This window comes from Aspergillus welwitschiae (assembly GCF_003344945.1).
Source record: "Aspergillus welwitschiae strain CBS 139.54b unplaced genomic scaffold BDQ94scaffold_51, whole genome shotgun sequence".
NCBI classification, from domain to species: domain Eukaryota; kingdom Fungi; phylum Ascomycota; class Eurotiomycetes; order Eurotiales; family Aspergillaceae; genus Aspergillus; species Aspergillus welwitschiae.
In genome coordinates, this window is record NW_020798745.1 from 140,176 (window position 1) to 155,819 (window position 15,644).

The window sequence follows — 15,644 nt, forward strand, 5'->3', positions numbered from 1 at the left end:
CCACTCCGAGAATTGATTCATGGCAGCCCGATTTTCCCCTGCTTACTACTATAGTTGTCGGATAACTATATATATTCATAGTTGAACCAACACATCGGTGCTATTGACTACTACTACCAAGACAGTACTATTCCTCTTCAACGTACTCCGGATGTACTAATAGTAGGATTGTGTATCATGCATGCCTCACATCGGGATTTCTCACGGGTTTTGCTGGGATTCGCTCCAGACTGACTGTCCCAATCACATTAAATGCACCTGACATCATCTTTTCTCGGGCGAGACAGCATCGGAGATAACTCGGATCAAGCATTAAATTACCTAGATAACTATACAGCACAACACCATCCGATCTTATGGAAACCAAGCCACTATTCATTGCCAGTGGAATCTGACGAATCAAATTTGGCGAGGGGTATCTATGTTCTGCACATAAAGTATATGATGCTGTTCTCGGGTGCCCAAGTATAATGGGGGAGGAAGTATATGCAAATCCCTAGCATGATGCAACAAAAATGTACCCCGAAAACAAGAAAACGCCTCGAATGAACCATCCCTATGTCGATACAAATATACAGGTCCCAGACGCCAAGTCCATGTCGGCCATGACGACAAACCTCCTCCAAAGCCAATATATGTTCATCCGTCCAGCCTTGGTGCCTCCTGGTAGCCGGCGCCTTTCGCGCGCGTGCCAATCTCTGATGGATGCTTTCGATATCGCATCACCGCGGCACAAGCCAAAGCTGAAGGAGCGCGGTACCGTTCCACCTTGTTCCCCTATGTCCTCCATTGTCCCGATTCATAAACAGTGTATGTAGATCATTTCGGCATATATAATAACAGGATTGAAAGGAAAACCACGCAACGTGGGTGGGCACAGAGGGAGGAGGCTACGGAATTTTGAGCCTCTCCACAGTTAGAGTGTGACATTCTCAGCAAGAACAGAGCTCTCACTCTGTCCTCCTGTGAAGTACGGCAGACGGTCACAGATCCTGTCCGCCGAAATGCACCCTTGAGTCCCTGAGTAGTTTCATGAAAGTATTACCGGGTCATAGACCGAGGATCCTCAGAATGATAATCCACTGGAAAGACGATCGCAAAATTACCTGCTTTCGGTCCAGCCGTGCATCTTCACGTTCATTCCCGGGACCTGTTCATGGATCGGTTGTTGCAAGGCTACAGCCTGAAAGGCGGACTGGGAGGGCTGGGGAGGTCCGGTTCCAGAGCGACGTCTCCTCTCCCGCTCGAGGGGGCCGGGGAGTTCGTTGTCTTCAGCACGAGCCCGGAAACGGCGGCCAAGGGTGGCCATCCAGTTTCCGCCTTCCTCATCCTCGCCGAGCCAGTAGTTGCGACCGATGCTGATCATGATGCGCCCAAGCTTTCCCTGCCAACCTTGGCCATCGGGACTATACGGGGAGAAGGGCTCCCGGTCGATGTCCGCAACACTGGCGACGCTCGCGATGGAGGTATTACGGCTGTGAGTGGGGAGTTGGGTGTGGCGAGGCACGGCGACGTAGAGGCGGAGTGCCTGACGAGCAAAAGCGAGCATAACGAAGACGAAGTAAGCACGAATGACCCAGAGACAGCAAATGACCAGGATGCTTTGGAAGCTTTCAGGTTGTGCCACAGCGTTCCCGAGCGCATCCGGCCTCCTTGCGTAGGGACCGCTCTCTGTTTTGGTGGTGTCATACTTGGGGCTGGTGAAGCCAGCGGTCTGGGCGATGGTCTCACCACCCGGTCCCGAGGCGTTGCCGTTGTCGTAATGCTGAGACACAACCAGGAACCAGGTCACACCGAAAGCTGCAGTATAGGCGGCATTTATTAGGCTGTCGAAGACATAGAGCCAAGCGAGCGCGAGGCATTGTAGCGGCGTTTGTTTCCGGATGTGCGGGAAGAGCAGAGTTGCGAGACCGAGCGCGAGGAGGGAGTAAATGTACATGGACAGCTGCACCGGAGAGAGGTGGTAACCGGTCAACAGGGCGAGCAAGCCATAAAGTCCGCTGATTTTATTGAGGAGTAAGGAGAGAGTGATCAAGGAAGCTCCTGTCTGGAGACTCATAACATAGAGGAAAGTCTGTGTGAGGTCACCGGAAAGCCGGGATGCGATGGTTAGCCTCATTTCAGCGCGCGACCGGGCAACGGGGGTCCAAACAGGGTCTGGTTCCCATCCTAATTTTTTCAATTAAACAACGGGGGTTTTGTAATTTTGGAACATACCTCTGGCCGCGGGATGCGGAGGAGACGGGATAAACCCATGATTGATATCGCCGAGGAGGGATATCAAAGCTGAGGGAATGTTATGTAGAGGGGGGGTTGATTGTTGAGTATTGGGTGGGTGGGTGGTGGTGGTGGAAGGAAGGGAGCGACAGAAAGAGGAAAAGGAATGGAAGGACTGGCGGGAGAGCGAGATTGAAAGAAGAGGACGCAGCCGGGCGTGTTTAAGTGACGCTGGCGCCCAATTGCGGGTTTCACAGGGGCACGATTTTCCGGGCGATCCGCCCGCCGATCGATGCCCTTTTCTTGCGGTGCTGCTTGCAACAGACCCTGTGGTCACCGCCAATGCGCTGCCCCATGACGTTGTTCGCTGTAGCCAACAGCACAAGAACTTAAAGCGACATACTAGTTACCCCTGTTATTCTGACTACTATTACTATCTTGCTACTGTCAACAGAGTATCGTATACAGGGATTGAACAATCCATTTGTTCGATGGGGGCCTTGATTTCTCACCCACCTGCTTTCGCCCCCCGTTTGGATGGATCCCCTGCCGACTAGGAGGTACTAGACTGCCCATGTCGTACGTACATTCGCTACTTGAACTGTGCTTGCCAAGACATCATAATACGAGTACGACCAATGCTACTGCCTGATGGCCTGCTTACTATTGAACCCACCCTTCTGCATGGAATTTTCTCTCAGGGGCTGATCTTGAAAGGTCTTCCACATCTATGTTGTTGAATTTTTCTCCGACAAGACTAGTCAGATCGCCGGGATGAGCGGTTAACAAGATAACCTAATCGTCATTCCCCGTTGATCATACGACGAGTACCGCAGCACTTGGTAGAGCACCACCGATCCCAACAAAAGCTTATGCCACCCATGCCTCGGCCCGTGCAACATGAACGCCATCTGGAGTAGTGGTATTTCTAACAAATCGCAACAGTAGCATCATCATTATCATCCATGATGCTCCCCGGAGCGAGCGACACAGAGAGGAAAACAGCACAAAAGTCGGGAAACCGCGGGGAAATGCAATATGATGTCAATGCACAAGCCGAACGCCTAGGTCTCCCGTCAAAAGTCGGATTTCATGGTAAGGTTTCAAGAAGAGCAAGAGAAGACGCAGTCGAAAGAAAAAGAAAAGCTCAAGCTTGATCTAAACACGCTATTCACCTGGAACATAAAAGGAAGAAAAAAAATGTACATCTTAAAAATGAAGAGCATTATGGACAATCTCAAGCCTCATCATTGAGATTCAGGCACAGATGGAGAGGGATCGCAAGTAGGGAGTATGGCCGGAATAAAACGAATTAGAGAGTACAATATCTAGCAGGCGCATCCGTCGTTGGTCGTGGTCTCTTTCGGAGTGATGTTGACATCGATCACTGTAAGAGTTGTCAGTACTCATCCCGTGTAATTTGAGCCATGGGCGGGGAAAGGATAACGGACTCTGGTTGTCTCCCCGGTTGGCTTCACCCTCCATGCCCGGTAGGGCTTGCGCAATTCTCCTGAAAAGCTGCTTCACGTTGTGGCCGACTTTAGCACTGGTCTCAATGAACATCAAGCCGTTCTTCTTCGCCTCCTCCTCGCCCTGCGCCGTCGTGACCTCGCGCTTGTCGTTCAGATCGGTCTTGTTGCCCACCAGAACGATGATGACATCGTTACCGCGTTCACCCCGTACATCGTCGATCCATTTGCGTGTGTTCTGGAAAGACTTGGCGTTGGAGATATCGTAGACCACCACAGCGACACTGGAGTCACGGATGTAGGAAGGAATCAAAGATCGGAAACGTTCTTGACCAGCTGTGTCCCAAAGTTGAAGGCGCACAGTTCTGTCTTCCAGGTACATAGTCTACGACGAGCGATGCGAATTAGCTTTTTGCAGCAGCGCGAGCGTATTGGGAACCATGAGACCGTGTGAGAATGGCTCGGTGAGGGCCTGCTAATGCAGGGCACAAGCAGTCGACTAGGCGTAGTATACCTTTGACAAGAAATCGATTCCAATGGTAGCTTGGTACGTGTTGTCGAATGAATCGTACATGAACCGTGTGATCAATGAGGTTTTTCCAACTGTAAGGCAGATGTCAGAGACCGGGTGGCGCCAATGATTGGAGTATCGTCGCAGAAGATATCCGTACCACTCTGCTCGCCCAAGAAAACCAGCCTGCAATTCGATTAGCCACACATTAAGGAGAAGCCGAAAGCTTTGTTGCAGGCGGGACATACTTGAATTTCTTCAGAGGGTTCGAATACGACCCTACCCCGGAGGTGGATGCCATGACTGCAGAAGTTCTGATAGTAGGAGTGGCGGCGGAATCAGGGGTAGCGGAGGCACGTCGCAAAGTCAACAAGTGTTAAGGCGGTGGGCAGCGGTCAAGTGTGGGAGGAGGGCACTAGGGATACAAGGACATATATGGGGGTGGAAGTATATCTGGGGGAGAGACGAGAGGTGCGAAAAGCGACCGTATATATCGGGAGCAGGGAGGTTCAGCAAGACGACGACTGGAGGAGAGCTCGACCCATGGATCGGTCCGGGGAACTTGGACAGTATTATGTACTGCGTATTTGTATTATGCTGGGATGATGGACTGACAAGCACACGCCCGCGGATTAATCGGCGGCCCGACCTCCACCTCCCGCTGTACTGGCGGCTTGTTCCAGCTACACGCTTCGGTCAAGAGCTCCCTACGGTCCTCGTCTAACTCCCTATCTTCTGCTCCTCTCCTCTTCGGGGCCCCCGTCGCTTGTTTTCTTGATATCCTTCAGCACTCAGGTAGTGCCGTAAGCCGGGGTTTCATCATGGGTCTCCTCTATCCTGCCGGTGTTGTAATCGTGGCCGCAGCGGTGGTCGGACTGTGTAAGGAAACCCCATCATTCTGGCGCAGTGGGCTTCATCAAGATACTAATTTGGCTTGTTTCCATGATTAGACTACCTCTTCCGCGGCGAAGGCGAACAGATTAACGTACGCCACAAATCCCTACGACTACGATGAGCAGTGAACACCCGCTAATTCGATCTAGATCGGCTACTTCCTCGAGTCGGTGTCTCCGTATGCCTGGGCGAACTTTGGAATTGCTATGTGCATTGGCTTATCGGTGGTTGGTGCCGCATGGTATGGCTTTACGAGTTCCGCTTGTGTCATTGGGAACGAAATACTGACTTTGTTCCCATCAGGGGTATCTTCTTGACCGGCTCCTCGATCGTTGGTGGAGGTGTCAAAGCACCCAGAATCCGTACCAAGAACTTGATTTCGATTATTTTCTGTGAAGTCGTGGCTATCTATGGTGTTATCATGGCTATCGTCTTCTCCTCCAAGCTCAACCTCGTCGAAGGCGATGAGGCCTTCTCTGGCAGCAACTACTACACCGGATATGCGCTGTTCTGGGGCGGTATCACTGTGGGCGCCTGCAACCTGATTTGCGGTATCTCCGTCGGTATTAACGGAAGTGGTGCGGCCCTGGCCGATGCTGCTGACCCTAGCTTGTTCGTCAAGCCCTGCTCTCGATCAACGGAGTCAACGCTAACAATATGCACGATAGGTTCGTCAAGATCCTTGTTATCGAAATCTTCAGCTCTGTTCTCGGTCTTTTCGGATTGATTGTTGGGCTTCTGGTCGGAGGAAAGGCACTTGACTTTGGAGCTGCCTGAAGAATGCTGCTGGTGGAGGTGTAGAGGGCCATGATGGGGATGATCTGTACGACCTATATCATTCTTGTCTTCACTTTTCTGTTATTTGTCCTATTTATAGGCCGCATTGGGCGCATGGATTCGATTTGACTGTAGACCGGTTGGCTATGCGTGAATTGCATTGATAGTCTTGCTTTTGTTGCTTTGCCTGATGGGGAAAGAAGAGGAGGAAAGGTGTACAGTAATTGTTAGGAGATATCATAGGAACTTTTACAAAACCAAGATAGATAGGCCAGGCTATGTATTCCCTTCTTGAAGTGAAACCTACTGTAGCAGTTTGTAGTACTAGAATGATATGCAGCATACTTAGTAGTAGGCGCTGCGGGTCTCCAATCCGGCCAGTCAAGCAGCCTCCGCTCTTATCAACATCTCCGTTCTCCCCACCCTTCCCGGTAGGAGACTCTCCAGCAACCCCTCACATCCCTACAATGGCAGACAACACCCTCAAAGCGGCGATTTTGATCGTCTCGGATACCGCTTCGCAAGATCCCTCTACGGATAGAGTGGGAGACACACTTACGACCGTCATCTCAGCCGAAGGGTCGAACAACTGGGGTCAGCCCGTTATCAAGATCGTCCCCGATAATGTGTTGGATATCCAACGCTCCATCTGTGACTGGACTGATGGACCAAACTGGGTTAACCTTGTGATTGTAAGCGGTGGTACTGGGTTTGCTACAAAGGATATCACGCCTGAGGTTGGTCTTCTACTTGTCCTTGAGCTTCGCGCTTCATTGCTAATGCTAGACAGGCCGTATCGCCTCTCATCCATCGCCATGCATCTGGCCTGGTGTGCGTCTACTTCAACTCTTCTATGTCGGCTTTGTGACCGGTACTAACTTACTGCGCCCAGACACGGCATGATTGCAGCTTCTCTCAAAGTCACCCCTTGTAAGGCCGTCAGCGATAAAATTGTGGTACTTGACTGCTAACAAACCTGCCCAGTTGCAATGATGTCTCGCCCTGTTGCAGGTGTGCGAGACAAGACATTGATTGTCACCGTACCTGGATCTCCCAAAGGTGCCAAGGAAAACGTTGAAGCTATCATCAAGCTCTTGCCGCATGCGTGCAGTCAGGCAGCCGGCGCAAACTCCAGAGCTCTGCACGCAGGCGGGGTCAAGAAGCTGGAAGCCGAGGCAGGAGTGTCCTCTACGCCGTCTTCCTCTGGAAGTAAGGCAGACCAACATCATCACCACCACCACCATCACCATCACGGTGGCCATGATCATAGTCATGGACATGCCGTTCCCCGCGCACATACTTCCCCGTCAGAACGACCCCAGTCAAATGACCCAAACGCCGGTCCAAACCGGCGATACCGCGAGTCCCCGTACCCGATGCTCTCTGTTGACGAAGCGCTCAAATTGATCAGCCAACACACGCCCGAACCGTCAGTCATTGAAGCTCCTGTGACAACAGCTCTCGTTGGATCCGTCATTGCTGAAGATGTCTACGCCAAGGAAGCCGTGCCCGCATACCGTGCCAGTATCGTTGACGGTTACGCTGTCATCGCGCCCGAGTCGCCCAATGCCGGGCCCAGCACCAAGGGAATATTCCCCGTTGCATCCATAACCCATGCCAATGAAGGAGGCGTTCTATCCCCACTCGAACCCGGCACCATCGCCCGAATCACCACCGGAGCACCGCTTCCACCGAACGCCAACGCCGTAGTAATGGTCGAAGACACCGTTCTCGCCTCATCGACCCCAGACGGCCAAGAAGAAGCTACAGTCGAGATCCTAACCGGCGACATCAAGCCCCAAGAGAACGTCCGCGAACCAGGCAGCGATGTAGCTCTGGGGTCATGCATCCTCCGAAAAGGCGATCTCATCACCTCGGTAGGCGGCGAGATCGGCCTTCTCGCCGCGACAGGAACCCAGACGGTGAAAGTCTACAGGAAACCCTGCATCGGAGTCCTCAGTACTGGCGACGAACTGGTCGAACACAATGACCCTCGCAAGCTCCAAGGCGGCCAAATTCGTGACTCGAATCGTCCTTCCCTCCTCTCCTGCCTTGCCTCTTGGGGTTTCCCTACCGTCGATCTCGGCATCGCCCGCGACACTCCAGTCGGAGCACTCGAGCAAAGCCTCCGCGACGCCCTCCGAGGCGTCGGAAAAGCCCAAACCAGCGTCGACGTAATCATCACGACCGGTGGTGTTTCCATGGGCGAACTCGACCTCCTCAAACCCACCATCGAGCGATCCCTTGGCGGAACGATCCATTTTGGCCGCGTCTCCATGAAACCAGGCAAACCTACCACCTTTGCCACGATTCCATTCAAGCCCTCCTCAACACCATCGTCATCCTCAGGACAACAAGAACGCGAAACGAAACTCATCTTCTCCCTCCCTGGTAATCCTGCCTCCGCTCTCGTCACCCTCAATCTCTTCGTGCTGCCCTCTCTCCACAAGCTCATGGGCATGGAACAGCGGAAAATCACACCCGCTGGGATCTCCCCGCCACTAGGCCTTCCCCTTGTGTCTGTGGCGGTGGCGCATTCCTTCCCCGTTGATAAGAAACGCACTGAGTATCATCGGGCGATTGTTACGGCGTCGCGTTCGGATGGTCGACTTTATGCTATGAGTACTGGATTGGAAGGAGTGGGACAGCGGAGCTCTAGAGTGGGCAGTCTGGCGAGTGCTAATGCGCTGTTGGTGTTGAAGCCGGGGACTGGGAAGGTTGAGAAAGGGACGTTGGTTGAGGCATTGATGATGGGGGCTGTGGTGCCGGAGAAATAAGAGGGATGGCTTCGATACGAGCTTTTGCTAGTATGATATTAAAACTATATCACTTGGTTTACAACCTTTACTATTATATGTGCAAATCAATTTCTTACCCCGTTAAATAAATTCTGGTTATTCTGCCAAAACCATGCAAGAATACAATATTCTATACCAGAAGACAAGTTCAGAAGCTGTTGTATCACATCGCACTGTGGACTCCAAAACAAAGGGTATCGCTACCACCATAAAAACAAGTATTAGATCAATCAATGTCCGCACCACAAGATTCCCAGGACCAGTCGCACTTGCTAACCAACGATGATTTAAATAGACTTAGACGCAAACTTTCGCTATCGTGTCATGGGCCAGACCAACCCGTCAGCCTTTATGGATCTTCCACCCCTTCTTCTTCGCCGCCCGAAGCACAGGCAGGGTATATTCTCTGCCCTGCTTGCGAGCAACTTCAATGACAACGAAGCGAACAAAGTCAGTCAAGGTCCAGTAGCTGCTATGCGCGCTGAGCATATTCAGGTACTGGATGTTCAGAGGCCCGCCGCCGCCAGAGAGGAAGTAGTCGATCTGGCCGTTGTCGTTAAGGAGAAACATGCGCTTTTCGGCAATTTCTTCATGTGTGAAGTCGTGCGTTTCAAGCTCGACGTTGGTAGGGAGCTTGTTGAGGGTTGCTGGACGGGTGGGGACGGTGGTGTTTGAGGGGAGTAGAGCTGGGGGGTTGCTCCAGCGGAATACGCTGCCTACGGATTGCCAGAAGGATGCGGCGGAGGTAGGGATGGAGGCGGGTCGGAGAGATCTGGCGAGGCCGCTATCGACGGCGGCGTTGACGTGGTAGGCGATTGCTGGGTTGTGTATGTTAGTATTAGGTGGTTTGGAGTCCGGAATGATATATGCTTACGATCAGTGGTGTGCATGATGTTGTATAGGTTGTCGACGGCTAAACAGCCGTATGTGTCTGCTTCACCTGCCACGCCTCGGAGCCGGTCGTCGCCTTCACAGCCGGGTTTGTCTCGTCCTCGACGGGGTAATAGGTTCGCTGTATGCTGGGTTAATCCGGTGATGAAATAGAAGGTGGACGAGAGTCTATATTTACCTTTGTTGAGAAGGAGGAAGAAGCCGGCTGGACTGCCGCAAATGAAGAGGTTCTTCGTATCAAATTCAAAAATGTCTCCGTGAACTTCGGTTTTAGAAAAGTTAAAGGAAGGGATTTTGGTTGGCTGATGAGTGAGAATGTCCAAGGCCATGGCGCTCCCCAGGGAATGTGCAAGCAGATGCACTCGCCCGTTCTGCTGGAACCCTGGATTGTTCTCACACCAAAGGCGAAAGATGCGGTTAGCTTCTTTGACTACCGCTCGGATCATCTTAGGCTTGTGATGAGACAGATAGTACGGGATATCCAGCATGACATCGCTGATCAATGATCTGACAGCCGGTATCGTCTGTGGCGTGATATCGTCTAGCGAATAGTGGTTCGCAGCAGGGTCTTCCCCAGCCGGAGACTCCAGGTTGGCTTCATCTAAGGACAAGGTAGAACGCCAATTGACAGGAAGGGCCATAATGCCCCCGTGGCCTGGGCGCACATGTGGCCAGACTGGTTCGCTGTTTAATTCCACGTTTATTTGCCTTCGAAAGGCATTGATGGCATGGGTAAAATGAAAGCTCTCCATCCGTTCCGACAGTTTCTGGCCAATACCATGTATGACTAGCACCAAGTCTGTGGGAGCAGGCCGCAATTCCTCTATCGCACATGCATAGCAAATGGGCTCAAGGGATGTCGTCGACATCGCTCGAGATTGAGTACTGCGCAGATAGTTCCTCACGTCTACTGGGCTGGGTTTGCTTGGGTGTAGTCGGTCCCACAGTCGTCTACTGAAGCCACGAATCACAGGAATACCAATTTGTCTCCCTTTACGGATCGCACTGAGCGGCTTGCGTCCCCTTGACACAGATGGAAGAAGGCTGGGCCGGAGAATTTGTGCGTTTCTCGCGTCGGCGTAGATAACACTAGAATTCAAAAACGGTTTGACAGTGTCGGACTGCGCGGATGTACTACCCGCAGCTCGATTGAGATCTAAAGGCATAATCTCAGGTATTTTGCGCTTGTCTTCGTTTGACAGACGAGCGGTAGAGCTTCGGATCTCAGAACCTGGCGCAGCCACAGCTGTAGGTGGTCTAGTTGTATTCTCTTTCGGCCAGAGCTTGTGTACAATCTTCAATTCGGCGTCGGCACCATTTTCAACGCAGCTGTTGAGTTCATCTTGCCATGTTTCAGTCCACGGTTTCAGGTAATTGTAGCCATCTTCCAATCTATTGGCAAGTTCGGTCTCCACGGGTAGCATGGTATTCTTGTAAAACCATGTCGCACGAAACACGCTCGAGATATCATGTAGGGGGCTCCAATAAATCGGTTTCATCTGTCCGATTTTAGCCTCTCGCTATCATGGCCAACCGCATTGAAGAAAAAATGGACTTACCTTCAGACTTGGTAACTCGACCAGATGAAGCCGAGATGCACCTACGGGGACTTTGTGCCGCGGCTCTTCAACCGGGTTGGCTTCTCCAGTTTCATCATGAAATTCATCAGCAGATGACTGTCGAATCGTCGTTCGTAGCCCTGATGGTTTCGGTGCTGATTGAGTGGGCGGATCGATTAACGAATCTTGGTTCTCGTCTTTCGACGAAATAGACTCCACTGACCGACCCAATGGGCTGTGTCTGGGGGAGACTGGAGCTCTGGCGAAAGGGGAGCCACTGATGCTCACATCACGTGAAGGATAGCTTCGCGGACTGGTGCTCTCTGCGCCATCAGGTCCTGTATCATCACTCGTTAGTACCTCATTAGCCTTAGTTTCTACTGATCCGAATTTGTCGTTAAAAGGTGGCTCTAGTCTGCGCCGTAACACGGCACCGGCTGCAGGACCACCATCTAAGCTACTGCCGAGTGTGCGTGACCTTTCTCGAGACCCTTTGTTGTTTGCGCCTGCTTTACCAGCTTCGATCCTGGACCGTATTTGAGAGCTGGGTGGTAATCGGTCATCCAAGGAGCGCGAAGGAGCATCGGCAGCACTCTTCTGGCCACTAGCCAAGTTTCTGTCATGTAGTCCCTTTTGCTTCAATTTCCCAGTATCCCCAGCATATCCCCGGCCTGGTACATCGATTCCCAAATTTCTAGTTGACGAAGTAGCACTATGAGATTTGTATTTCCCATCGAGTTCCTGTCTTATGGTCTGCTGCAATTGTCTCCAAGAATCTTCCAGGGCGGCATTATCCCTCACTGAGAATGGTTGGAGCGGAGCCCACTCATTTCCAGAACCTTGACCGCCAGTTGGAGGAGGAAGGGCAGCCAAAGGATCGTCGATCGCGAGGGTGGACGTGTAAAAGAACTGCGGTCGAACGCTAGGTGGTTTATCCGAAGAAAGCCAGGCAGAGAGATCGGGATCGTCTTCCGCGAGTAAACAAGATGGGCCGTAGGTATGGATAGGGCCGGTCGTCATCGTGACGGCACGTAGCAGGCACAGGACTACCACAAAAGAGAGCTGTGTAAATAAACAAAGCCAGTGTAAAGTGATCAAGGGCTAACCGGCATGGCAGTGAGTCCGAGCCCGGTGAAAATGTAGGCAGAAACGCTGTTCTGTGTTGGGGACGTCCAGCGCGCGCTGGATTGTAGGTCAGCAAGGGAGGCCAGGTATCAGCGAGAGCTTCGAAAAAGCCCGATACCAGCTTCGAGAATATGATTCATAATCGAGGGAGATGCACCGAAAAGACATGCGATGCTCCAGTAGCCAGCCAGCCAGCTGGAGATGGATTTGGGACAGAAAAGTTGGCTGCAGGAGAAAAGTGATTCCTCGTGAATCCGCAAAGGACCCCATGACGTCGGCCCACGTGAAAGCCGCCAGTCGATCGCGGATCTCGATTGGCAGCCAAACCACTCTTCCACTACTGCTTAGTCTACTAGTATTTCAACCATTACTCAGACAGCACCAGCCACGAAGGATTATCCCTCTTCGTTTCTATGGAAATTCTTTCTTGATCTGCAGGTCGCTCGATTTGCTCAAGTAAAACCGGTGAGGATGTCGCACCAAGCGGAGCCAAAAAATCACGGAGTTATTGCGGCTAACTGTCCGTGTGGATCTTGTTTAGCTACTATCTTATCTCTCTCTACTATGGAGTAGACCGCAAGAATAAGCCATACGGGTGCTGGAGCGCTCCTAGCGTTGGCGGAAAGCTCTCGAGACTACTGGGAGCATGGTAGCAATGCAAGGAAGACCGCTCGACACGTAGCTAATTAGGTGCTGCCAACAAACCTCTACATTCCAGTAAACTGCGCCTGACATATCAAGCTGAGGTTTGAAACTCATTTTATTTTTACAGCCAGACACGATAGTTGAGCTGTGCGAGTTGTTATCGATCGCTCCAAGAGGACTACTTAATAATACCCGTTTCTTGTTATAGTTGAACATTCTCAAGAACTTTTACGGACCTTCTCGGAAGTTTATGAGCCATTACCCGGATGATCTGGCAAGGTGAGGTGTGATCGACTGTTGTATCAAATAGAGTCAGGGCACTCGTAAGTGGGTTCAAATGATTGGTGATATATTGCCCGGGAGGGGTTTTAGGCGGTTTAGCTGGTCTCAGGTCTCCTCGTGCCTCATTTCTGTACTTTAAAGGCTTCGGGGCGATGTGGTGATGCATACGTGGCGATTGGTCCACGGGCTGCACGGTGAGTTGTGTCTGCAGGAAAGCGCCCGCCAAGTCAATCTGTCAGAATCCCGATTGTGGAGTCAAGTACCTCGCTACGCTCACTAATCCTCTATGAGAGTCTGAGATCAGTCTCTTTGCATGTATTATGTCCTGGAATGGATTTCTATCTAGATAATAGATACAGCTCTTGATAAACGCGTGCTAAGCCGCTAATTACTCGTCACCGCTCCTAGCATGTACTATTGCTTGTTGTGCCGAGCTGGAATATGAAACAGATAGCAGGAAGGAAAGAAAACCGAAATAAAGAAAATGAAAGAATGAGGTACATCGAATTGCTCAATGCGCCATCAAATGATGCCCATCGTACTTTCGACCTGGGTGACGCAGCTTCTCATGACTACCATCAACTTGGCAGAGCTTTTCCAGATGGGACTTCATCAAAGACAGTATGCTCATCTGAAGCTCTTCAAATGTGAGATATGTGGTAAGAGGCGCGTCCAGCATGTCCAACAGTTTATGGATGTCATGCATGTGCTTGCGGACAGCGCTATCAGGGAAACAGAAGGTGCGGACACCCATCTCCTTGCTAAGTGCCTTCCAATTATTCAAGTTCGACTTCAGGAGAACTGCGTTGGTTGAGCATTCGCCACTGAAACGAAGTGTCCGGATATTCGCCAGGACCAACCGGCGCTGGGTGGCCTGGTCGAACTGGAACTCAACAACCTGAGGACGGTTTTTCGATCCCCAATAGTTAGTGACCTTTCGAATGGACTCTTCAGACAGACGGCCCTCATTGTATTGTCCGAGAAGGAACTTGTTTGTGCTGACGCACAGCATGACCTCCATTTCTGAGTACAGCTTTGCTTGGGTCGGAGGATCTAGTGAGATGGGAATGGTTGATTCGGGGACAAGTCTTGGGCGAAGGCTAGCATGGATGATAGGGTTTGGATGCGCCCTGGCCATATCTTCTGCCTGAAACCAACATTAGCATATATATGCTATGGAGTGAAAAAATGAAAGCACTTACAAGTTCTTCCACTTGTTTGATGACCTTTCTGCCCAGTCCTCTCAAACCCTTGAATCTATGAGCGTTGCTCGAAATATCGTTCATGTCGGCAGTGCAGCCGAGCCAGCCATGTTCACCGAAAAGCTTCTTGTGCGTGGTTTTGGTTGGCATTAAGGCAGGTTCCACACAAGAAGTATCTACCTGATTATGATTATAATGCTCGATAGGATGGACCGAGTTGAGAAATGCGTTTCTGGAGCGATCAAAATGTTCGACGACAGCAGTTTGTTCAGTAAGAACCCCGTCGTGAGTCCGATAAGAAGGCTTATGCTCTCTACCAACCTGGAGCAAGGTGCATGCCTGCTTGGGTACATGACGTTCGGCATAGCACTGGCATTCTCTCAGCAGAGATGCAGATGCTTCTCGATGAACACAAGACTGTTCATTTCCGGAATGTGTCGACGGAGATGACGGAGAGGACTGACTCGACGAGCCTCCTGAGGAGATGATCATTTCACTTGCGGCCTGAGCTGATTTGTTCCACATATCCATGATCTTGTCGTAGAAGGGATTGATTCTAGCGATTTCCTCAAAGCTGAGGTTCCTCCATTGCAGTTAGCATTGTTGAATGGAAGAAACAGAAGGATATCTTACTCCGGACTGAGCATGATGGGAACTTCCCAAGTCTCGCTGCTTTCGTTATTACTCTCCATCGTGAAGTCCAGGCGTTCTAGTTAACCGATCGAGTATGATGAAGCTTGAATAGACGAAGTCTGACAGACAACGAAGGAACTGAGGTATGCAAAGATGATTGGAGCTTTTGGATAGACAATAATCCGAAATTGTTGGAGGGTATAGTCCTGACGGTCAGGTAGGCAGGGCACTGTTACCAATCCTATTGTTCTATTGTGAGCCTTTTAGCCCCATTGAATGCCGTAAGAATGAAATTATACCAGTATCAAGCCTACAGAATGAGGGTTTTCATTTATACAGGGCAATATTGATCTCAGAGAGGAAATCATCTAGTGAATAATGCTATTGTTCTCAACAATAGAGCACATTGACCTAACATGTGTTCCTAGACTAAGCCAAAATAGGTTATTCTATAACTATTGAACAATAGGATATTGAACAATAGGACTTTCTCAATAGGCTTGATTGAATTATGTTATTGTTGCTACGGGCATTCATCCAGTGTTATTGGTCCAGATTCACCGAACACCAAACAGAGAGATTAAGCTAGGTACACTGTGCTAGAAACAGTTATAGAAAGTACCACACATGCAATAATCATA

At 50.9% G+C, this 15,644-nt stretch overlaps 6 protein-coding genes across 6 annotated transcripts; 2 read left to right on the top strand and 4 right to left on the bottom strand.

The window, feature by feature from the left end:
• Positions 1 to 1,102: 1,102 nt before the first annotated feature.
• BDQ94DRAFT_163235 (inositol phosphorylceramide synthase regulatory subunit KEI1) lies at positions 1,103 to 2,573 on the bottom strand (the record flags this gene model as incomplete). Its single annotated transcript, XM_026769699.1, has 4 exons — positions 1,103 to 2,169; positions 2,218 to 2,286; positions 2,394 to 2,514; positions 2,544 to 2,573. 4 exons carry the CDS (start codon positions 2,571 to 2,573, stop codon positions 1,103 to 1,105), a joined length of 1,287 nt encoding a protein of 428 aa, XP_026620938.1.
• Positions 2,574 to 3,459: 886 nt separating this feature from the next.
• Positions 3,460 to 4,765, bottom strand: BDQ94DRAFT_108438 (Rab family GTPase YPT6). Its single transcript, XM_026763519.1, has 5 exons — positions 4,446 to 4,765; positions 4,358 to 4,383; positions 4,201 to 4,289; positions 3,669 to 4,071; positions 3,460 to 3,604 (listed from the first exon to the last, which is right to left on the bottom strand). The coding sequence occupies exons 1-5, from the start codon at positions 4,496 to 4,498 to the stop codon at positions 3,546 to 3,548; spliced, it is 630 nt and encodes a 209-aa protein (XP_026620939.1). The 5' UTR covers positions 4,499 to 4,765; the 3' UTR covers positions 3,460 to 3,545.
• A 95-nt stretch (positions 4,766 to 4,860) lies between these two features.
• Positions 4,861 to 6,145, top strand: BDQ94DRAFT_153097 (H(+)-transporting V0 sector ATPase subunit c''). The gene is made up of 5 exons (XM_026768082.1): positions 4,861 to 5,076; positions 5,148 to 5,182; positions 5,241 to 5,332; positions 5,395 to 5,703; positions 5,760 to 6,145. The coding sequence occupies exons 1-5, from the start codon at positions 5,019 to 5,021 to the stop codon at positions 5,866 to 5,868; spliced, it is 603 nt and encodes a 200-aa protein (XP_026620940.1). The 5' UTR covers positions 4,861 to 5,018; the 3' UTR covers positions 5,869 to 6,145.
• Positions 6,146 to 6,335: 190 nt separating this feature from the next.
• Positions 6,336 to 8,645, top strand: BDQ94DRAFT_175230 (bifunctional molybdopterin adenylyltransferase MobB/molybdopterin molybdotransferase MoeA family protein; the record flags this gene model as incomplete). Its single annotated transcript, XM_026772475.1, has 4 exons — positions 6,336 to 6,605; positions 6,659 to 6,699; positions 6,761 to 6,798; positions 6,853 to 8,645. The coding sequence occupies 4 exons, from the start codon at positions 6,336 to 6,338 to the stop codon at positions 8,643 to 8,645; spliced, it is 2,142 nt and encodes a 713-aa protein (XP_026620941.1).
• Positions 8,646 to 8,741: 96 nt separating this feature from the next.
• Positions 8,742 to 12,453, bottom strand: BDQ94DRAFT_108511 (DDHD family phospholipase). The gene is made up of 4 exons (XM_026763520.1): positions 11,117 to 12,453; positions 9,736 to 11,056; positions 9,541 to 9,678; positions 8,742 to 9,484 (listed from the first exon to the last, which is right to left on the bottom strand). Exons 1-4 carry the CDS (start codon positions 12,134 to 12,136, stop codon positions 9,009 to 9,011), a joined length of 2,955 nt encoding a protein of 984 aa, XP_026620942.1. The 5' UTR covers positions 12,137 to 12,453; the 3' UTR covers positions 8,742 to 9,008.
• A 355-nt stretch (positions 12,454 to 12,808) lies between these two features.
• Positions 12,809 to 15,062, bottom strand: BDQ94DRAFT_184189 (uncharacterized protein; the record flags this gene model as incomplete). Its single annotated transcript, XM_026774584.1, has 5 exons — positions 12,809 to 13,373; positions 13,446 to 13,506; positions 13,711 to 14,315; positions 14,371 to 14,944; positions 15,004 to 15,062. 5 exons carry the CDS (start codon positions 15,060 to 15,062, stop codon positions 13,089 to 13,091), a joined length of 1,584 nt encoding a protein of 527 aa, XP_026620943.1. The 3' UTR covers positions 12,809 to 13,088.
• Between the last annotated feature and the right edge of the window lie 582 nt (positions 15,063 to 15,644).